At 40.3% G+C, this 23750-nt stretch overlaps 1 protein-coding gene across 2 annotated transcripts; it reads left to right on the forward strand.

Annotated features, from left to right (window-relative positions):
- Positions 1-1158: 1158 nt before the first annotated feature.
- RPP30 (ribonuclease P/MRP subunit p30) lies at positions 1159-23453 on the forward strand. 2 transcript variants are annotated; one of them, XM_058189494.1, is made up of 11 exons: positions 1159-1272; positions 3628-3683; positions 5905-5961; positions 9221-9295; positions 10781-10852; positions 14312-14401; positions 14780-14896; positions 17220-17249; positions 19816-19853; positions 21337-21416; positions 22604-23453. In XM_058189494.1, exons 1-11 carry the CDS (start codon positions 1191-1193, stop codon positions 22732-22734), a joined length of 828 nt encoding a protein of 275 aa, XP_058045477.1. In that variant the 5' UTR covers positions 1159-1190; the 3' UTR covers positions 22735-23453. The 2 variants fall into 2 exon arrangements, with proteins under 2 accessions (XP_058045477.1, XP_058045478.1); XM_058189495.1 differs by lacking the exon at positions 1159-1272 and adding an exon at positions 1319-1448.
- Positions 23454-23750: the final 297 nt, after the last annotated feature.

Below are 23750 nucleotides of genomic sequence, written 5' to 3' on the forward strand. Positions count from 1 at the left end.
TAGCCTTGCTGGCTGATGTAATCTTCCCAGGCGCCATGTGGGGAATTTCTGTTGCTTGATGGGACCTATTATGTTGCAGATGATGGTCCATTCGCAAAGGTGGGGTGGGGTATTGGGTTTCTACCTCTGGCCCATTGACAAAGGTGGCGGAGGGAAGACAGGAAGGTGGGAGCTGCTTGGTCTTTAAAACATGTCTCTCAATTTCTCATCCAGGGAAATATATTCTGCCTTTTTAATATTTCCTAAAAGGGACACGGTGGCTTAGTGGGTAAGACGCTGAGCTTGTCAATCGAAGGGTTGGCAGTTCAGCGGTTCAAATCCCTAGTGCCACGTAATGGGGTGAGTTCCCGTTACTTGTCCCAGCTTCTGCCAGTTCGAAAGAACGTAAAAAATGCAAGTAGAAAAATAGGGACCACCTTTGGTGGGAAGGTAACAGCGTTCCATGCACCTTTGGTGTTGAGTCATGCCGGCCACATGACTACGGAGACGTCTTGAGACAATGCTGGCTCTTCGGCTTTGAAACGATGAGCACCGCCCCCTAGAATCGGGAACAACTAGCATGTATGTGCGAGGGTAAACTTTATTTTTACCTAAAATATTTCATTCTTCTAGGAGAGGGATGGATGCTAACTTCCTACAACACGTAGCAAACATTTATTTTAGAAACAATACTGACTCAGTTTTGTTTGCATATGACAAATTCCCATCAACCCCTCTTTATTGATTTCTTAATCTTTTTTAAACTCCTAGCTCCCAGGGGTTGTCTCTAGAATAACTATCCCAGCAGAGGCCTTCCTGCATACAATTCTCAAACTTCAGCCTAGCTCATGAGATTAGAAATCTACATACAACATATTTTCTTTACAGGCTAGCATGTAACAATAAAACTCTGTTTGTCACGCCATTAAAGACGGAAAACAACTGCCGATTTCCTGAAGAATATACAAATACAAAAATAACATTTTTCTTCTTCCTTTCCTTTTAAACAAACCAATAATTTAAAGCCCTAGCTCTGAACATCGCACGTGCGCTGCTTCCTTTCGCGTTCTGCGGAAAAACGAACACTGACTCCTAGCCAAACTCCGGGCAAACTAAGTTCGTAGAAAAACTACATTTCCCAACATGCAAAGCATGTTAAAGGCGCAAGACTTGTTTTCGTTTTGCTCCGGCAGTCCCCACGTGGATAGAAGATGGCCGCGTTTGCGGACTTGAATATCTTCTACTTGCCGGAGAAAGAAGCCTTGCAGAAGTTGGTGGAGGCTGCAGCGCACCGTGAGTTTAGATCGATGCTTTCCATAAAGGCGAGGGCGGCCGGAGACGGCTCCGCTAGTTCCGAGTTTAATCGACATCCATGAACTAGCCTGAATTGGAGATTGTGGATTTCCTTTCTGCCATTCAATCTCGCCACCTTCGGATTGTGCGAATGGTTGTGTAGACTAGGACCTAGGGTAGGTCAAGAAGGAAAATCTGCTTTCAATCTAAATAGAATAGAATAGAATAGAATAGAATTTTTATTGGCCAAGTGTGATTGGACACACAAGGAATTTGTCTTGGTGCATATGCTCTCAGTGTACATAAAAGAAAAGATACCTTCATCAAGGTACAACATTGATGGCACAAATGGCATCAAATGGCACAAATGGCATCCCTTTTGGAAGATTGGGCCAAGAGGAGTAAAGACTCTTGAAATAAAACGTACTGTATGTGAAATGCTTCTGATTATTACCCATTGCTGCCTATTTATTTCCCCATTGTTGCTGTTTTCACAGACTGAAGTGAGATGGTTGCATAGGGGGTTAAATTCTCATCCTTAAAATAATAAATACTCTGGATGTGCTCAAGAATCACAATGCCGCATTGATTTTTTAAAAAGTTATTACTACAAAAAACGAAAATCACAGCTCTTAAGATCTAATGTAAGTTAGAATAGCCTCAGGCATGTCCATTGAATTTGTGAAGATTTGAATATATATAGTAAAAACGTAAGAAAAAGGTAGATATGAACAAATCCAAATGCTGTAATTTAAAGTATTTTTAGAATAGAATAGAATTTTATTGGCCAAGTGTGATTGGACACACAAGGAATTTGTCTTGGTGCATATGCTCTCAGTGTACATAAAAGAAAAGATACGTTCATCAAGGTACAACATTTACAACACAATTGATGATCAATATATCAATATAAATCATAAGGATTGCCAGCAACAAGTTATAGTCATACAGTCATAAGTGGAAAAAGATTGGTGATGGGAACTATGAAACGATTAATAGTAGTGCAGATTCAGTAAATAGTCTGACAGTGTTGAGGGAATTATTAGCAGAGTGATGGCCTTCGGGGGAAAAACTGTTCTTGTGTCTAGTTGTTCTGGTGTGCAGTGCTCTATAGCGTCGTTTTGAGGGTAGGAGTTGAAACAGTTTATGTCCAGGATGCGAGGGATCTGCAAATATTTTCACGGCCCTCTTCTTGATTCGTGCAGTATACAGGTCCTCAATGGAAGGCAGGTTGGTAGCAATTATTTTTTCTGCAGTTCTAATTATTCTCTGAAGTCTGTGTTTTTCTTGTTGGGTTGCAAAACCGAACCAGACAGTTATAGAGGTGCAAATGACAGACTCAATAATTCCTCTGTAGAATTGGATCAGCAGCTCCTTGGGCAGTTTGAGCTTACTGAGTTGGCGCAGAAAGAACATTCTTTGTTGTCCTTTTTTAATGATGTTTTTGATGTTAGCTGTCCATTTGAGATCTTGCGATATGATAATGTGTGTGCATGTATGTGTATATAATATTTTGAAGATTGTGTTAACTATTTCATGTATTATTTTCATCCTGCCTTTATTATTTTTTTAATAAATAACTCGAGACACCTCACATACCTAATATTCCTTCCTCCTCCTAGTTTCCCCATAACAATTAATCTGGGAGATAGGTTGGGCTGAGAGACTGACTGATGCCTAAGGCAAAATTACAACTCCAAATCTCCTGGGTTTAGCCTGGTACCCCTTTAACAATCTCAACAGTTTTTGTTTTAACTTTTTATCATTTGTTGGAATAAAATCAGAACAGAAATGCAATATTTGGGGTCGCAAAGAGTCAGACATGACTTGAGAATTGAACAACAGGAAAATACCAAGTATATTGTTCAGGGCTCTTTTAGTTTAATTACTAACTTGTTTTTGACAATCTGCAAAATGATAGTGAAATTTATCTTAAGACTCTTGGGTCTTCAGATGGAAATAATTTTGTTTACAATTGTGTATAATTCAGTCCAAAGCAGTGGTGGGATTCAGATAATTTAACAACCGGTTCTCTGCCCTAATGATTTCTTCCAACAATCAGTTCATCAAATTGCTCAGAAAGTTAACAACCGGTTCTCCTGAAGTGGTGCGAACTGGCTGAATCCCACCACTGGTCCAAAGTCTCAATTTCTTTTGGTGCCTGAGAATATGCAAACTTCATAAATTCATATTCCTAAATAGTGTAATTGCAATTCAGAATAAGTCAGAGAAAATCATCTGATATACATGGAAAGTAGCATAAGGGTAGCTTCCAGCTGCATCAACTAAAATGCTTTTTTTCTTTTTGAATATCCTGCTTCTCTTGATTAACTCTATTATGTTTTCTTTTTTAAGTTGGCTATTCAACTGTAGCAATCAATTACGTTGTCAACTATGAAGAAAAGAAAAAAGTAAGTCGTCTTTATGAAACAAGTATTCTTTATGACCTTATGTGTTTGATGCCTTTGCAAGCTGTAAGCATGACTTCCTTCTACAAGGATAAAGAGTCCTAGAGCTGAGCAAACGCAACAAGAGTAGAATGATTTCTGTGCATTAGATAATCAGTTTGCTTTACTTTATTTCACAAAAAAATGCATCTTCTTTGAATGGCTAGAAAATTGATCAGGCATACTTGATGGGTTTTTATTTTTTTTATTTCCGTTTCATATTTCTTAACCATATTTCTTAAGAAGCTGGGCTCGGTTTTTTTAAAAACTGGACAGAAGATGGTGTAATACTTGTGTCTTGGCAGTGATAAATCTTTGTGTGGCAGCAAAATGAGTGTGGGGAAAGTTGGAATTAGTCTCTGAACCAGTCTTGAAAATCCAGGGAAAGAAACAGCCACTAATAATAATGACTAAGGTGTTCTGAATAGAATAGAATAGAATAGAATAGAATAGAATAGAATAGAAGAATAGAATAGAATAGAATAGAATAGAATAGAATAGAATAGAATAGAATAGAATAGAATAGAATAGAATAGAATTGAATTTATTGGCTGAGTGTGATTGGACACACAAGGAATTTGTTTTGGTGCATATGCTCTCAGTGTACATAAAAGAAAAAGAAAAAAAATACCTTCATCAAAGGTACAACATTTACCACACAAATGATGGTCATAGGTTGCAATTTAACCCTTAATGATAGCAACAAAAAGTTACAGTCATACAGTCATAAGTGGAAAGAGATTGGTGATGAAAACGATGAGAAGATGAATAGTAGTGTAGATTTAGTAAATAGTTTGACAGTGTTGAGGGAATTATTTGTTTAGCAGGGTGATGGCCTTCGGGAAAAAATAAATATAAAGCCCACCCTCCTTTCAAAGAATTCGCACAACTTTGCTTTGTATACAGCCTTTATTCCAGTGTTTTTCAAACTTGGCAATTTTAAAATGTGTGGACTTCAACTCTCAGAATTCTGTGTGGGGAATTCTGGGAATTGAAGCTCACATATTTTAAAGTTGCCAGGTTTGAAAAACAGGCTCTGTACAGATACTTCTTGCCAATCAACCATTCGAAGATAACAATGGACCTCCCCAGAGCTACCTACAACCAGTTTTCTAAGTTCCGAGGGCCTGTGGCCACATGGATTGGATTTGGGGCTTGCATTTCTAGCCATTTACAGTAAGCACAATTTTTCCTGATATTTACTTCCTTTTTTTTTTTTTTAGCAAAAAACAAAAACAAAAAAGCAACCACTGGAAAAAACAGATTCACGTAACAACTACAGTGTTTGCTTAACGACTGTGATATTTGTTTAATGACTACCACAAACAAAGTTCATAAAATCCTCCATGGTCATGTGGTACCTGCCACAATTTACCACTATAATTCCTGGCTCAATTAAGTTGTAAGTTGAGGACAATCTGTACAGAATCTGTTACCTAGATACACATGCATACCCATAACATTGACGTGATAGAATTCATCTCAGCTAGAGATGATGGAAGATGAACTTCAGGACATTCGGAGGGCACTAATTTGAAGAAGAGCCAGCCAGTTAACGGACTGAGTATCTGCTTCATCCAAATGCTTGAATCATAAGATTCCACATAATTTCAAACTGGGGTGGCAGCTGAGCTGCGTTTTAGGCTTTTAAGAATTCACAAATATCTACCTTGGCAAATAGGACAGTAAAACTAAAAAACAAAGTCATATGGTGAGCATGCTTGGTTCATCAGCATTTTTTCAGTCTTGCTGGTTGCAGTGAAAAAAAAAAGTAAGGGAACAGCTGAGTTTTGTGAGATTCCAGATTCATGAATGTTGGTTAGTAGATTGCCCATTGTGGGTTATTAATATTTCCTTGGAAAGTCCAATGCATTCACTCCAGGCCTTCATAGATGTGGATAGAATTCAGCTGTAAAAGAAAGCATTTTCTCTCGCTTATCTGTCCTATAATTAAACAACTATTCAGTGGTTTGCAGAATTGATTAATTGATGGCTATGAAAAGAAAGTGTAGACTATGGAAATAGCTCTTTGTGTCAGTTGGCTTTTTTGTTGTTTATTTCACAAACCTTTTTTTCAATATAGCTTTGCATATAAGTTATCTGTGGTTTTTTTTTTCTGTTGATGGATATATTTGTAATTTGATGGATATATTTGTGATTTTTTTTTCTTTATATCTGTTCCTAGGAAATTGTCAAGCCAATGACTCCCGCAGAACTGTTTTCATCCTTGCCTCTTGTCCAGGTATGCTTATGATTTTAAACCATTGTATTCTGAAAAGCAGATATCACCTGGTAGACTTCATTGAGACTGTGACATTATTTTGCTTCCTTGAAAGAAATCCCATTGAACATTCATGCCCAGGAATAATGGTCTGGTTGCATACAACAAACAGGTGGAATGAGCTGAATGTGATTAGAATGTGGAAGATATGCCTTTAAAAAAAATTCTCAGAGTTATTGTGATTGAAGTGCTATGGAAGCATTCAGAATAAGCAAATTGCTTTATTTAAAAATCCCTGAAAATCCAAACTTAACCATCTGAGACGATCCTAGGTTAGTTGGTCCCCTATTGTATTGTTCCTGATTTATTATTTGTTGCTTGTTTGAACACTGAGAGCTTATGCACCGGAGACAAATTCCTTGTGTATCCAATCACACTTGGCCAATAAATTATTCTATGTATGGAGGTAGTTGTTTTTTAAAAAAGAATTTTTTTTCAGTTCAGCTTATACTTGAATGCAGTCCAATCCACATCACCATTTCATATAACTTCATTCTGCAGCCTGTATAGTACAGCTGCACAAATTATTTGAAAGAGGTTTTATGCCTAGTGTGTGAGCACAAGGAAAACATCTTTCCTTGAACAATGAAAGCAACCATAATTTCCAAAAGGATTGGTGAGCATTGGAATGGTATGTGGGAATGTCCCTGAGAGGCAGGAGGAAGAGCCATTGAGCGGACAACTGGCAAGTAAAAGAAATCTCAGCCCTCAGAAGGATAGAGGGTGTGAGAAATGTTTCAGAAGGGACCCCCCCCCATATTTTAAAGAAAGGAAGAGGAGGAGAGGGGAAACATAATTTCAATCATTCAAGGTTCTTTTAATGCAGGGGTGGGGAATGATGGCCCATTTATGACTTGTGGACTTCAACTCCCAGAATTCCTGAGCCAGCCATGCCAGATCAGGAATTCTGGGAATTGAAGTCCACAAGTCATAAAGGGACCATAGTTCCCCATCTCTGTTTTAATGTAATCTTACAATAAAGATAGAGGTAGTATGCCTGCTTGTACTTCTTGCTTGTACTACCTTGTAGGGCCAACAGCATGCGTGATTGGCCGCTTTTTCCCTAGGTGAGCATCCATCCTACTGGTGGAAAGCAACTAAGTCCCGCCTTCCAGTGGATGTTTCCCTTCTGCAATGCATTTTTTGAATTACTGCTTTCAGAGACATTGCAGTGTTTTTGTCAGATGTATGTTTAGGGTCATGATGGGGAACTGTGTAAATGTTTTGCAAATTAAATCATACCCGAGCAAAGCAACTCCAGGGAGTCTTTGAGTTCACTAAAGTACATAATCCATTTTAGGCTGTTAGTCCCCAAGATGCCAGAACTGTTTCCCATAAGTAGTAGAGACAATATTTAGGACATTTTAATTTGAATATAAATTTTATTGATATTAAACAAAATGACCTGTGGCTGCTACTATTATTCCTGATTTATTTGATATTCCCCTCTTTGGTCACATTCTAAGGAGGATTCTTGCAAGACTCTGAATTTGTACTTCCAGATCCTGGGAGGTCTTCAACATTTATTTGGTTTTGTCTTGTACGTTTTACTCTAATGTTATGTGGCCAGAATCCATTAGAACTGAGGCAAAATGTAAATGTGGAAACTCATTCTCACTCAAACTCCAACAAAGCCAGTGAACTCTTCTCTTAGAAGGATCTACTCAGGCGATTGGAGGACAAACTGAACTTTTGAGAGTGACTGCAAACTTAGGAGAAGGGAAGCAAGTTGAGTATCTCTCTCTCACACACACATACAGACACACACACACACTGTCTCTCTCTCTCACTCAGTCATTCACTCTCTCACACCCACCCAGGGATGCTATTCAGTAGGTTCTGACAGGTTCTGGAGAACTGGTAGCGGAAATTTTAAGTAGTTCGGAAAACCGGCAAATACCACATCTGGCTGGTCCCAGAGTAGGGTGGGAATGGAGATTTTGCAATATCTTTCCCCCCAGAAGTGGGGGGGGGAATGGAGATTTTGTAGTATCCTTCCCCTGCCATGCCCATCAAGCCACACCAGGCCCACCAAGCCAAGCTCACAGAACCGGTAGTAAAAAAAAGTTGAATTCCACTACTGCACCCATCTCCCCGCTGCATTTACTCCCTGTGCCCATCTTTTTAATTATCGTATGTTTATTGTTTATTTTTGTTGTTTTGTTGCTTTACTATTATTTTTGCATTTTGTTTTATTTATTAATTTTGTTTTACCGTTGAAAGCTGTCCAGAGCAGCCCTATGGCAAGATTGGTGTCAAATGGATTCAGTAAATATATAGGAATGACCACTTAGAACTCAAAGGTGGGAGTGAAGATGGGAGATAACTGTGTTATTAAACCACACCCCTTTTTATATGTGCTCAAGTGTGACGTATAAAAAGGGGCGCAGCTATGTTGTCAGCATCATCTTGAGCTCTCCAGAAAACACTAATGAACAGAGCAGCTTTAAGGAATGTTTATCTTACACACACAGATACACTCTTCATATATTTACCGAATAACAGGAGTGGAAAACAAATTGAAAAGTACGGTAGTAAGTGATAATGCGGAAAATGAAACAAAATAAACCCTAAAGTAATTAAAATGTCAAACCCCACCAGCCTTATTAAAAATAACTTACTACAACTGAATAATATTGATTTACTTATTTATCAAGTTTATATAGTCTCCTCATCTCACAAACAGTGGTGGGTTGCCCCCAGTTCGGATCGGTTCTATAGAACCGGTAGTAAAATCAGTGGGAGGCGCCACCCACTGACCCAAACGTCATCAAAACTTTTCTGCACATGTGCAGAAGAATGCGCGCGAGCAGAGCAAGCGCGAGCATGGTGCGAGCGCGGGCATGGTGCGAACCGGTAGTAAAGGTAAGTAGAGCCCACCCCTGCTCACAAATGAGATGGCTTAGTGGTACTTTCCTAGCTGTGGCATCCAAACGAATTGAAGTTGTAAAGTAAGACAGGAAAGTTGTGGACTTTCTTGTCTTACTTTACATTGAGTAAAGTAACACATAGAACCCTGTTTGCTTTCAAGGTGGGCTGTCTGATTAAGAATCCTAGAAGAGACAGGAGGTGCCGTAGGTTTTCTGAATTAAGGAAAGGACACGTCTCTGTGGTGATGAAGATTTGTGTAGGCTTCTACTGAGAATAAGGTATCCTCCTTCAATAATGAGTAGGTGTCTTGTTGCCTAGGTTTCTTTTCTCACAGGTTTTTTCTTCACAGGGGAAATCCAAGCCAGTTAAGATTTTATCAAGACTGACACTAGTGGTTTCTGATCCATCCCACTGCAACGTTCTGGTAAGTTTCTAAAGCAGTTTTTGCAAGCTGTTTTGCTTCACAATCCTTTGTTAAGGAAGGGGTGTGGGATTTGTCTTGCTACTTGGTAATAAGAGGAAATAGCTGAAGGCTGTTTTCACTTTCTTGTAAGGGTGACCAGTGGAACTCTATTCCACTAGAAATAGGAAAGGGTAAAATGTAATTCATTATTATAATTGTTGTTGCTGTTGTTATTATTATGGTTATGGTTAATCTTCAATTCGATTCACGGTCTGGGACTTAAAATCAGTTCAAGTTCTAACCAAGGACCTAAGTAGCATCTGAGTAGATATAGGCAGTTCCGAGTATGGTAGTTTTTTGCTAAGTCAGGATATTCAGGTCCAATAAGTTTAAAATTTCCATGTATCCAGGCAGTCCTTTTGGTATTGCTCCAAGGGATGATGATGATGATGATGATGATTGGATTAATCATATTCTAGTCCTGCCTCAGATATGAAGGCTGGTTGGGTGACATTGGCTCAGTCATTCTCTCTCAGCCCAACCTACCTCACAGGACTGCTTCTGGTGGGAAAAGAGGATGAGGAAGGAGTATTAGGTATGATTGTTGCCTTGAGTTATTTATAACAATAATAAAAAGTGGGATAAAAGTAAATAGATGAAATAATGTAAAGAACCTCTGATAGAGCTCTTTGGAAATATTTTTCCATTTTAAACTTGTTAATTTTATTTCTCAAAACATTGTTTTGAATAATTAATTATATTGTATGAATCCTAAACATTTCTTTATTATACAGTGTTTTCTATGTGCTCACCTATAATCTCTGAACCTATAGTTTGGACACATAAGCACTTTCACAGTTGTTTTTTTAAAATCATAAGTAAGGCACAAGTAATATATCAGGTATGTTAGTAAGATAGGAAATAATACTTTTGCAAGTGTTCATATAAAAATTATATCAAGTCATTTTGTGGTGAATTTTTTATTCATTTAGCAATTCCTTATGTGCAGCTTCTAAAATTAACGTAACATCTTCCTCATACAAATTAATTTTTGAGCAACTTGGTGATGAAGAAGAATTGTTTTATGATCGATCTGTAATATTTACTATCATCAATTTATCTTTGCTCCATATAGTGAGTTTTAAAAAATGTAGTCCCTAATCTGCGGCTGCTTCATGTTGCTTCAGTAATTTTTTATAACCTTTTTTTATCACATCTTTATTTTTTTATAAATAACTCAAGATAGTGACCTATTAAAGATGTTCTGGGTTTATTTTGAGTAATTGAAATCCTAAGAGTTTGACAAAGAGTCTTTGTTCCATTTGATTGATTTCACAGTGCTAGCAACAGCTTTGATATTGAATGGAACAGCTTATAAATGCAGTCTGTTGTTTGGCCACTGAATTACTCAATATTTGTGTGTGCTACATAAGCCACAAGTGTTCTTCATTTTTAATCTGGTAACAGGTTATATTTTGTTTTGGTTTTTTGTTTTTCTATACCCAGAGAGCGACATCCACAAATATCAAATATTATGACATCTTTGCTGTATTTCCTAAGAATGCGAAACTCTTTCACGTAAGTGGGCCTTTCCCTGGCATGGGAACTAAAATGTAAACGAGAGGGCAAAGGAAGAAAGATAGAGTGAAAGTTTGCTTGCTAATACCAAGTACAAGTAAGCCTTTGGGTTACGATCCTAATTGTGGCCGGAATTTCCACTACTAAGCAAAACGGTCATTAAGCAAAACCTCACATGGCTGCTTCTGGAGAATTGGAGGAGTGGAGGTGAGTAGCACTAACAGGGCCTATCCGGCTCAACTCCTCCTGCAGGGCCTAGCAGCTTCCACCATGAGTTGCAGAGCTTATGTTTGGCTTCCAGGAAGCATTCATCCCTCCACTTCCTCCAACTTTGACGCCACCCCAAATAGCACCTGTCCTACTCTCACCACTTTTACCCAGAGAGATGCTGTCTCTCCATCCCATTGCACTCTCTATGCTCTGCAACAGGGGTCTCCAACCTTGGTCCCTTTAAGACTTGTGGACTTCAACTCCCAGAGTCCCTCAGCCAGCTTTGCTCTGGGAGTTGAAGTCCACAAGTCTTAAAGGGACCAAGGTTGGAGACCCCTGGTCTGCAAGATAGAGTCTTGTGCTGGCATCAGGAAATGAGGCTCCTCTGCTTATACCACCAACCTGCCTTCGCCAACTCCATCCTGCTGCCAATTCTCTGGCCAGCCCCTGATGAGCTTCCTTGGTCAGAAGAGGCTTTGCTACCTTGCTTCGCGAATGCCTTGGGCATTCTGGGGCTGCATCTTCATCCAGTGCCTGAATCCCAGGCCAGCAGTGGGAGGAAGACTCCCTCTTCCTCCCACTGCTTGAGGATGGTGGATTGCAGGGTGTTCAAAGGGCAGAGATGGGGAGAAAGTAGGTGGTAGTTTGCCCAAGGCAGGAGAACTTGACTGGCTGATCACCAAGCACCCAAAGTTTGGTCACATGACTGTGGGGACACTGCAGTGGCCAGAATGTCAAGAACCAGTCATAACTTCTCATTTGTTCACCTCTATACAAATGGTCATTGCCTGAGGATTACCTGTATCCATAGATACTTCTTCAAGTGGAATACCAGCTGTTGTGACCGAGGCCCAAGTAGTGATTACCAAACACAATTCAGAACAAACTTATTTTAATAAAACAGCTGAGAATTAATTCATTCTCGGCTTAGTCCAAAACAAATTCTTCATAAACAGTCCTTTGGCCTTATCACCAAACTTTGTTGTCTTTGGTAACCTGCCATAGGCTTTTCTTGGCAAACCCCCCACAAAGTTCAAGAGACACTGACAAGAAGCAACGTTGCTTTTCCACAAAGAACCCAATGGCTGGTTGCTGCTCTTTTAAGCCTTATGGGAGTGGCCAATCATCTTCTGGCCTTACTCCCAAGTTGTCCTTTTTGCTTCAGCTGCTCTTGCCTTCTGGCAGCTTTTCTCATGCGTGCACTAGGAACAGGCTTCTCCTGTTCCTCTGCCTCTCTGCTGTCCGCCTCTGAAGGCTCCAGAGTCCACGCATTGCTCCCAGATGGCCCTGGCCCCATCTCTGCCCCTGATGCAGAGCCCTCGTCCGGGCCTTCCCCTGACTTCAGGACTGGCCCATCATCCTCCCCAGCCTCCTCACTGTCCGACTCCGCTGCCAGGTCCACAGGCTGCTGGAGGACCACAACACCAGCATCCATTGAAACCTTGTTTGCAAGTCACCTATAGCTGGGCTGTCAAACTCGCGGCCCACAGGCCAGATGCATCACGCGCTGGCCACGCCCACTTCCATTTTAGCAAAGAGTCGTGATATGTCATGTGACACTGTGTGTTTGACACCCCTGACCTATAGGGTTCCAAGCTCTTGTCCTCAAGTAGAATGAAGTTCTCCAGAACTTTTGCAAAATTATTCCTTGAAGGGAATGGTTGGCTTTCTAGGTAGGATAGGGAAGTCTTTCTGCACTAATTATGCTAATTATTCACTAAATATGATTAAATATGATTAAATAAAATAAAATAATGCCGGTATGTAGCAAGTGGAACAAAATTTACATATTTTTTTCATTGCACTTCCATTGAAAATTGCTTTGCAATTTGCATGGCAATTAAATATTGTTAATACAATTGCGCTCCATGTTAATTATCTCGAGATCCCAGGGCGTTGGAGGGGAAAGTATCGGTGATGGTGCATATAAATTTTGCAAGATGGCAGACAACGAGCTGCAACCATAGGTAGGACCACTTCTTTTCCATTTGCTTGAAGCTTTAAAAAGAACTTCCCCGGAGTTCCTAATTATACAAATCCTATCATGTCTAACTGTGGTTGTTAAATCTTTAAAACACACACACACACACAGAGTAACTGCCTTCTGGGAGAATTATCACAATGTATTTTTTATGTACACTGAGAGCTTATGCGCCGAAGACAAATTCCTTGTGTGTCCAATCACACTTGGACACTCCTATTCTATTCTATTCTATTCTATGGTATTCTATTCCATTCCATTCTTTCTTTCTTTTTTTTTATTTATTCAAATTTCTATTCTATTCTCCATTCTATTCTTTATTATTCTATTCTGTTCCTATTCCTGTTCTGTTCTGTTTTGCCAGAAAGTTGGGGCTTTTGCATAGCATCTATCCTACAGCTAACAATCCACTCTTCAGCAGATGGCACTCTTGCTTTGATTATGGAGACTGAAAATTGTCATATACGTCTCGTAATAGTAATAAAGAATCCTTCCCTTTCTTTCTGCTAAATCCATTGTTTATATTTCTGCAGGATATGGAGAGAAAAAAATTAGGGCTTTTGTCCCCCAAAAGCTTTCACAGCATATTTGATCTTGGTGAACATTGGGTTACAGTTTTGTTTTTGGTGGGAGCTTTTTACTATTTCTAAAAAACCTTTCAGAAGACTGGCTCTGTTTTTCTGTGTTGATTTTTTTTTAAATTCTCTTTTTGAAGAATGATGCTGATAAAATGTCAGAGAATGGCAAAACGTACATGGCAATCTACTTTATAAAGTTCTAAGTGACTCACGGGGGGAACCAAGAAAGTTTTTTTTCCAATCGTAGCTAACAATAGCAACCACTAAAAATATATTTTCCCTAGATTAGATTGCTGATTAGGAAAGGATTTTTTTTTTATCATGTGACTTGTAAACTAGGCCCTACCACTGATCACAAATTTCTGGGCTAATCCTGTGTGCAACTTTCTACCATTTTTTAGTGAATTTAACTGCCTTCACACAGGAATATATAGGAGGAAGTATCATAAAAGTCAAGACAACAAGTGCAACGGGTTGGATGTGGCTGGCTAGCTGATGGAAGCTGGATGGTTTATAGCCTGTTTTGCAGTAGAAGATTTGAGACTCCAACTTTGTGCAATATAACTTGGTCTTTCTATATTGTCCTGCTAAATATTGTGCTGCTCATGTTGGAAACACAGTCATTTCTGCATGGAATAGTTTCTTTTGGAGTGTATTGTCTGACCATATGCTTTCCTAATGATAATTTAGGTGGCATGCACAACTTTAGATGTAGACTTGGTGTGTGTTGATGTGACAGAAAAGCTGCCCTTCTTCATCAAGAGACCGTCTGTCAATGTGGTAAGGGGGCCCTTTAATAAACGTCTTGACATTTCTCTTTGCGGGTTATGAGGTGGATAGAAACTGACACATTATTGGCTGCTTTCACATATAACAGTAAACCTTGTTGTGATTTAGTCAGATTCACACATGTTAAATTCAACACCACACCTTGGAATAAATTGCATGGTATTTTCAATAGCTAACTACATTTAGTAGCCAGGACTTCTTGTAGCTTACAAGTTCTGGCTTGTTTTGTTTGTGACTTGTTATCCAAGTTACTGGAGCCGGTCTGATGTCATATTTGAGGCAATCACTTCATCCCAGGGGCTCCTCTTTTTTTTCCCTATCCGCCCCCATTTAATTCAACTGATGATTTTTTTCCTTTTTTTTGTAAAGGCAATAGAGCGAGGTGTCTACTTCGAACTTATTTACGTTCCTGCCATCAAAGACTCCACAATGCGACGGTATACAATCTCGAACGCCTTCAGCCTGATGCAGATCTGCCGTGGAAAGGTGAGATCAAAAAACAAGGAATGTTCGCCCCATGTCTTCTATCACTAGAGTTCCCAATTATCTGGTTTGAATTGATGGAACATAGGTTGCTTACCCCTATATTTTGGAACGCTGAGTGATGCAGAGGTGGGGGATTTGAAAAAGTCAAAATGGCAGCCAGACCATTTAGCCAAAGGCTCAGCCATTCTAATGTGTTGACACGTGCACGAAGGAGGAGGGGAGAGGATCGAGGGAAGAAAGCCAGAGCTCTGGCTGTCTGATATTCTGTTAAACATTTTTCCAAACTTGAAAACAACTGAAGGGCAGGCTTCGAAGATCTTTTCAAAATTATCTAAACTGTTTGCAGGCAGCCCACTCTAAGAAAGCGACCAAGCCTTCCAGGGGGTGTGACGTTCGCACCAGAGGCGTGTCCTCTTTAAATAAGCAAACTTTATCCCTTCTTCAAGACCCCCTTCCATACTCTTCACTTGAGGAGGAGGGGAAAGGATTGAGGGAAGAAAGACTGGCTGGCAAGCCGTTCGCACCGGCAAAGTTTAATGCGGGAGGCTTTCCAAGCCCGAAACGGGGCGGGGGTGTGTGAAGCATATTTTCAAGGAAGGAAAACCAAGAAAGCCCAGTTGCCTTTTGAAAAGTGTCTTTGGGAAAGAAATCAAAGAAAATATCTAAGCAGTGAGCTGCGTACAGGGCCTTTTGGCAGAACACAAGGTGCTGAGGCAGCCTTGACCACTTGCTACCGAAAAAAGGGAGGGTTGCAATTGGTGCCCGTGCTTGTATAAATATGGGCATGCCCCCAATCTCCTCAGGAATGCTGCTAGAAATTTCTGAAAAAGGAATAAAGAATTCGTTTCTCTTCCAAGAAAATCACCCTGATTTCCTGCATTGGGGTTAAAATGAATTGCCAGAACTTTACTAAATTATTATGTTTACATATACACAACAAGACAATCTGTAATCTTAAAGAAAATTTAAAAAAATACAAATACAAACTGAGAAAGGAAGAAAAAACCTTACCTTACATTTTAAGGGGTAGGGGGGAGAAGGGGAAACTTCTGAAATGCTTGAGGAGTATGAATACCAGTCTCATGAATGCGATTGTTTTAATTTAACATTGAATGGGATGGCTTACCAGATTTAGGTTTTGTAGTTTCTTTTAATGAAACGGACACAACATTAAAACGAAAAAGGAAGGAAGGAAGGAGAAAAAGAAATAACGAAAAAAAACAAGTTAAGATGAGAGTAGGCGCATAAAAAACAAAAATAAAGTATAAAGTACAATTTGGCGGTACTTACCCATGGAAACACTTGTGTGTTTTAAGTGTTATATGAATGTAAACATATAATGACGTTTTAATACTTGTTTTAAAATGGGATATTTTTCCGCCAGACATATCCACTTTGATTTGGCCTTGGAAGCTACCGCTGCCACTCCACTCAAAAGCTAGATATACATTAATCCTTTTTAAAGACTGATGTTTGAGTCACCTTCATCCTTTTACCTTGTGCTCGGTCTTCTAGATTTAAGCTTGATGGCAAGGAATGTCCCTCCCTCCCTCCCAGTGATGGGTTTCAAATTTTTTTACTACTGGTTCTGTGGGTGTGGCTTGGTGGGCGTGGCTTGGTGGGTGTGGCAGGGGAAGGATACTGTAAAATCTCCATTCCCTCCCCACTCCAGGGGAAGGATACTGCAAAATCCCCATTCCCTCCCGATCAGCTGGGACTCGGGAGGCAGAGTATAAATGGGGGCTGGGCCAGTCAGAATTTTTACTACCGGTTCTCCGAACTACTCAAAATTTCTGCTACCGGTTCTCCAGAACTGGTCAGAACCTGTTGAAACCCACCTCTGCTCCTTTCCTCCTTTCCTTCCTTCTTTCCTTCCTTCCTTCTTTCCTTCCTTCCTCCTTTCCTTCCTTCCTTCCTTCCTCCTTTCCTTCCTTCCTTCCTCCTTTCCTTCCTTCCGTCCTCCTTTCCTTCCTTTCTTCCTCCTTTCCTTCCTTCCTTCCTTCCTTCCTCCTTTCCTTCCTTCCTTCCTTCCCTCCCTCCCTCCCTCCCTCCTTTTCCCATTAAAGTAAGCAATAAATACAAGAAGAAAAGAAAGCTTCTAGACAGTGAGAGATGAAAAATGATGAGTTTTTTTCTTTTCATTCTCCAGTTCATTTCACACAGAGAGGGCAGTGTTTTAGCTCTTTTTCCTCCCAAAACGAACATCCTGACATTTGGTCCGATGAGAACGTTTTCTGAGGATGTGGTGCTCCAGCACTTTGGTCCAATTATGTGGATTCAGTGCCTAAAATAAAATGACACTTGCATTGTTCTTCTTTCCTAGAATATCGTTCTGTCCAGTGGAGCTGAAAAGGTAAGGATGGGTTTAGGTGTCACTCTGATTCTTTTAAGGATCAGCAATTGTTTGAACGGATGCCGCCTCTATTTAAAGCAGCCGGTATTTGATTCAGCCGACCCATATTTGATTTTCTGTGGCTCATTCAGATACCCAAAATTCTCTGCTTCCTTCCCTCACAAAGTCAAGGGATCCTCTGTACCTCCTAGTGCAGGGGTCTGCAAACTTGGCTCTTTTAAGACTTGTGGACTTCAACTCCCAGAGTTCTGGGAGTTGGTCCACAAGTCTTAAAAGAGCCAAGTTTGCAGACCCCTGTCCTAGCGGATAATTACTCTTTTTATCCAGTGACTTGTCAAAAACTCCACTGGAACTTAGAGTTTGGCCATCCGTCCGTAAATACTGACTCAATGTAGATATGAAAGAAATCAGGAGGAAAATATGGTTCCTACTTGCCGAACATCATATGTATTTAATATTAAATCCCTGTAGCCTAATCAGGGATTAGTAGATCAGGGATTAGTAGATGTAGATGAGTCGGTCAGGTTTTCTGATCTCTCTTTTCCCATCATCACATTCCAGCCCAGGTGGGTGTGTCAAAAAATCCAAGATGGTGGTCATGACAGTGCATTCAAAGACCTCCCCTTTTGGACGTGTCAATATTGCTTTGACATGACCACCTTTTTGACTTTGTGGCACCCACACATATATCCACCCATGAATGTCACCGCATCCATCTGGCTAGATGGGAGGAGTATGGATGTGAACAGAGGGAAGACAGGCATGTCTGTCTATCTTCTCCAGTGGCTAATTCTGCATCCAGCCTTTGACACCCAAAATTTCATTAGTGAAGACAGGCAAAATACTTGCTGGGCCAGGATAGCTCAGGCTGTTAAGAAGCCTGTTATTAGAACACAGTAGCCTGCAATTACTGCAGGTTCAAGCCCGGCCCAAGGTTGACTCAGCCTTCCATCCTTTATAAGGTAGGTAAAATGAAGACCCAGATTGTTGGGGGGGCAATAAGTTGACTTTGTAAAAAATATACAAATAGAATGAGACTATTGCCTTATACACTGTAAGCCGCCCTGAGTCTTCGGAGAAGGGCGGGATATAAATGTAAACAAAAAAAAAAAGAGAGAATCCTAAGGGGTTCATGAGATGCCCAAGAAAAATAGGAGGGGTTGGTTAAGTGTACTTGAGTTGGAAGAAAGAGGATACGATACAATACAATACGATAACAAAAGAATGGAATGGAATCATAACTTTATTGTCACTTTGAATGCACGCTAATTAGCATACATTAAAATGAAATTTTGTTACATATAGTCTCAAAGGGTCACCACCTCCAATATACACTTCATAAACATAACTAAATAAATAAAAAATTATGTAGATATCCACATATATTATATGACACAGAGAAACAACACAGTCTATTTCGGATGTATACATGTTTATGGCAAGAAGAATGAATCTTGAGAGTTTACCAGACGGATGGCATAGGGAAAAATGCTATTAACAGAATTGGGTAGTCCTAGTAGAAATACTTCAAAACCTCCTCCAAGAGGGGAGCAACAGAAACAGAAACAGAAACAGACTGTAAAGTGGTGGGTCTCTAACAATGCTTTGAGCTCTAAGCACATACTGCTAAGCACATAGCAGTATCCAATCAAGCTTCCTATAATCTCGGCTGTCCTTACCACTCTCTGAATGGACTTTCTGTCTGCTGCCACCAAACCAGACAGTGATGCGTTTTTGTTAAAATGCTCTCAATTGTGCCTCTGTAGAAAGTGGCCAGGACAGAAGGAGAAAGATGTGCTCTTCTCATCCAATGCAGGAAATGCAGGAGCTAGTTTGCACAGTTCACTAAGGACGACATGTGGAGAGACCAGTTCAGATTATTAGTTCAGATTCTATTACAAATACTTTGGCAAAAAATTGAATATTTCTTTATCTGAGAGAAAGCTGAGTTGTTACATAACTAATTGCAGAGAAGAGCAACAAAGATGATTAGGGGACTGGAGGCTAGAACATATGAAGAACGGTTGCAGGAACTGGGTATGTCTAGTTTAACAAAAAGAAGGACTAGGGGAGATATGATAGCTGTGTTTCAATATCTCGGGGGTTGAACAAGAAGCAACAGGTGGAACTGATCAAGGAAAGAAGCAACTTAGAACTAAGGAGAAATTTCCTGACAGAACAATAAGTGGAACGACTTGCCTGCAGAAGTTGTGAATGCTCCAACACTGGAAATTTTTAAGAAAATGTTGGATAACCATCTGTCTGAGATGGTGTAGGGTTTCCTGCCTGGGCAGGGGTTGGACTAGAAGGCCTCCAAGGTCCCTTCCAACTCTGTTGTTGTTATTATTATTATAAAATCTTGACCATTTGAATGGTAATTACATGATCCAGCTTGTCTCCCATCAAAATTAATGAACTGTTCGATGGTTGTAGGAAGAAGGCTTCTCTTGTATGGTCCAAATTATTGAGACTCAGAATGCAGTGCTTTAATTCTCAAGTATGCAATTACAATTTATGATCTGCATCTGTATCCATCTCTTTCTCTCCTCTTCCACTTCTTTTATAGCCTATCCAATTGCGAAGTCCGTATGATGTGGCTAATTTGTATCCTTTTAAAATGAATCGATAAATCCCTGAACTGTGAAATATGCTATGATGTGTATCTGAAAAAAAGGGACAATCGGGCACAGAATAGCATCTCGTCCTTGAGTGATGTAAAAGTTTTGGAAAGGAAATGGCATACAAAACACGGCCAGCAGGATACTAGACCATGGCATTACTGATACGTCAGCAAAAACAGGCTAGAAAAAAATAGAATCTGCCTTGGTTTGAACAATAGAATCTGCAGAGATTTGCCCTCAAGTGCGTAAATACTGACTCAGTTTAGAGTGAAAAAGGATCGGAGAAATAAAACCTGGATTTTCTGCCAGATATCAGATACATTTAATACCAAATGCCTGTGGTCAAGAAAAAGGGATGCGGTGGCACAGTGGCTAAGATGCTGAGCTTGTCACTCAAAAGGTCGGCAGTTTAGCGGTTCGAATCCCTAGTGCAGCGTGACAGGGTGAGTGTCAGGCCTGGAAACCATACTAGACTTTAGGGTTCCAGACGCTGCCACATTTTTCCCCTGGGGGAAGAAGGTGGGTTGAGGGGTATGGTAACATTCTTCAAGCGGTCAAGGTCGGATGGTGTTCACATCTGCAGGAAGAGTGGCGAGAAGATATTCGAATGAACTGGGAGAATGTGGGACCATGTGACCAGCAAAGAGGTCAGGGGGATGGGACTCTTGGGGTTTGTATAACTGGGAAAAGAATCTGGAAGTTCAGTTTTGGAATTTCACTCATCGTGTGCCAGTTTCCTCATGCTAGTAAAGAACTCTGAAAGACAATGGCTTCTGAGTTTTTTTTATGCAGAAGAGGTTTTTCTGGAACCTTGACAGTGAGCTCCCGTTACTTGTCCCAGCTTCTGCCAACCTAGGAGTTCGAAAGCAAGTAAAAAATGCAAGTAGAAAAATAGGGATCACCTTTGGTGGGAAGGTAACAGCGTTCGATGCACCTTTGGCGTTTAGTCATGCCGGCCACATGACCACGGAGACGTCTTCGGACAGCGCTGGCTCTTCGGCTTTGAGACGGAGATGAGCACCACCTCCTAGAGTCAGGAACGACTAGCACATATGTGCGAGGGGAACCTTTACCTTTATTTTTTTTATGGCCAAGGAAAGGATGTAATGAGATGAATCATTCCGTTGGCCAAGATTTTTGAGCTCGTTTTTTTTCTCCCACCCTCTTATTCCAGCACAGATAGCTAGGCTGGTCAGAAGAGGATGTGCATGTATTAAAGCAGGGGTCTCCAACCTCAGTAACTAAGGTTTGTGGACTTCAACTCCCAGAGTTCCTCAGCCAGCAAAGCTGGCTGAAGAACTCTGGGAGTTGAAGTCCACGAACCTTAAAGTTACTAAGGTTGGAGACCCCTGTATTAAAGGCTGAGTTCTTTCTTTCTTTTCCCCTGAATTGCATTCACTCTTATCCACTGATGAAAAGCATGTTTATCTTTTGAGAACATGAGGAATCCTTAATGAAAGTTGCAGAGGTTGGTTGTTCGGCCTTTCAGAAAGCAATGGCAAGGCAGCTGTTTCAACCAACAGCCGAGCTGTCCTTCTGCATGGAGGTGAGTCCAAAGAGTGAGGAACAGATAGTCCTCAACGTACAACCACAATTTCAGTTGTTAAGTGAGTTTTATGAACTTTCTGACCGCAGTCGTTAAGTGAATCACTGCAGCTGTTAAGTTAGTAACCCAGTTGTTAAATGAATCTGGCTTCCCCACTGACTTTGCTTGTCGGAAGATCGCAAAAGGTGCTCCCACGACCCTGGGACACTGGAACCGTCATAAATATGAATCATTTGTCAAGAGTCTGAATTTTGATCACGTGACCATGTGATGGTCAAGTGTGAGAAACAGTCATAAGTCCCTTTTTTCAGTGCCATTGTCATTTCCGATGGTCACTAAATGAAACTGTTGTAAGTCAAGGACTACCTGTATTCTAAGATTAGTGCATTACCAATATTGACAGATGTATAATACAAAGATGGGATGATGAGCATTTCCCTTATTTGTTCCACCTGCCACCTCCAGAGGAAAAAAAAAACCACTTTTCTTTCTGAAGATAAGTTTTATACTGTTGGTTTTCAATTGTTATTTTATTCCATTATGATTTGTTTGTTTTATATGGTCTTTGATTGCAAGAAACTTGTATTTATCCTCATTTGGAGGATTCTAGGTTGAAAAATGTTGTCTTTTCCTATTGTTCTGAACAGGCATTTGATTTGTAAGCATCTTGGATTAACTATAGTCCTTCACCATATAAGTTGTAGATAATCAAGAAGATAATGGAGTGATTTGTACCAAACTAGCTTCTGGGGCAACTTCACGGTTAGAATGAGATAATCTACCCTAACCCACAGTTTCTATTTTAGGGCAGCTTATATAGAAGAGAACTGGATTCATTATGACTTAATACCACATTGCATGAGATGCTGAACTTTCTTTTCATTTACATAAGACTGCTATTTGGCCCCATAATATTGCAATGGGTAATTCAATTCAATGTTGCATTGGCTAGATCAGGGGTGGCAGACTGGTGATATGTGGGCTGGATGCATCCATATGTAGGCCACGCCCACCACAGCTCCGCAAAGGGGGAAAAACGTCACCATACGTCATATGATGGCAACGTAACACAGAGTGTTTGACACCCGTGGGCTAGATTGTCTGCAGTAGACCTGGTTCTTATATCACACATATCGTCATACTTTTCCATTGGTGTGGTTTGTAAAAACATTCTTCTTTAATTTCAGAAGCCAGGAAGACCGCCTGTGGAGTGGTGTATACAGTGAAGAAACTTCAACCTCCAGAAGAAGAGGAAGAAGAAGATGATGATGATGATGATGGTGCTCCCCTCAGTAAAAAAGCCAAAACAGATTTGTGAATTACAAATTTACCTCTCTGACATCCATCATCAGCCCAAACCTCCTATGCTGTCTTACTTTACCTGATGAAGAGGAGGAATCTCTTATCACTAAGTTGACATGAGTATCTACTTAGGTGAATTCGCTATATAGACTTTAGGAGAAATAGATGATGCTCCTTGAATATTGACTGGTGAAACATGGCAATACAACATTTGAAAGAAGCGGAAGAACTTGTATATAGCTGTTCTGTCTTTTATAATAAATATATCTTATCAAATGCAACTTTCACTATCTGTTTGCCCATGATCAAAACAAGAATTGACATTCTACATAAGCAACCTAGATTTTTTTTAAAAAAAAATTGTGTTGGCTTTTATTAATCTGACTACATTTGCATGCCGAAAATCATTACAATACTGTAATGTCATCACAGGATTATAACGTTACAAGAATTCCACATTTGAGTTCCTGATTGTAGAGTTCTTAATGCAGCATACCGTTGATAATCATTTGAAGAAATTGCATCTTGAGCTATGAACAAAGTTTCTGTCACATTACTCACAGCTATAATAGTGGAACATCCAGATTATTTGTGTGATTTAACTAGGAGAACTGCCCTATACTGCGTTGAGAAGTAACCATGCCTTGCCACTTGTAGTATGAGACAAGATGAGATTAGGTCAGGGACAATGTGTATTTGTCTGAAGCAAGGCAATAAACATATACGTTTGTAAGACTTGTTTGCCCATTTCCATCTCATTTTAGGAATGTTGCATATAGGTCTTCAATTCCCATTCTAATGGTTTTATCACTTCCCGGCAAGATGACAATAAAACAAGTGTTGTAGAAGTGTGGCCCTCCGGAGCTCCATTTTCACTGGCAGAAAGTTGCAGGAGGCCAGGGCAGCCGAAAACTGAGCTTGGGAGCCTGTTTTTGCTGGCAGAGCACTCGGGCCACCACAGGCGCCCCCAACAGAAGTGACATTGAGCTGGCCACACCCACCCTGGCCACGCCCCTCCCCTTCAAGGTCAAA

Source organism: Ahaetulla prasina, chromosome 6, assembly GCF_028640845.1.
Source record: "Ahaetulla prasina isolate Xishuangbanna chromosome 6, ASM2864084v1, whole genome shotgun sequence".
NCBI classification, from domain to species: Eukaryota; Metazoa; Chordata; class Lepidosauria; order Squamata; family Colubridae; genus Ahaetulla; species Ahaetulla prasina.

What these genes read in the sequence shown, in the direction of transcription:
- RPP30 (XM_058189494.1), top strand. Translation starts at nt 1,191, where the DNA reads ATGGCCGCGTTTGCGGACTTGAATATCTTCTACTTGCCGGAGAAAGAA. An exon ending in GGTGGAGGCTGCAGCGCACC is followed by an intron (nt 1,273 to 3,627) that starts GTGAGTTTAGAT and finishes TTCTTTTTTAAG; the next exon opens with TTGGCTATTCAACTGTAGCA. An exon ending in TGCAGATCTGCCGTGGAAAG is followed by an intron (nt 14,897 to 17,219) that starts GTGAGATCAAAA and finishes CTTCTTTCCTAG; the next exon opens with AATATCGTTCTGTCCAGTGG.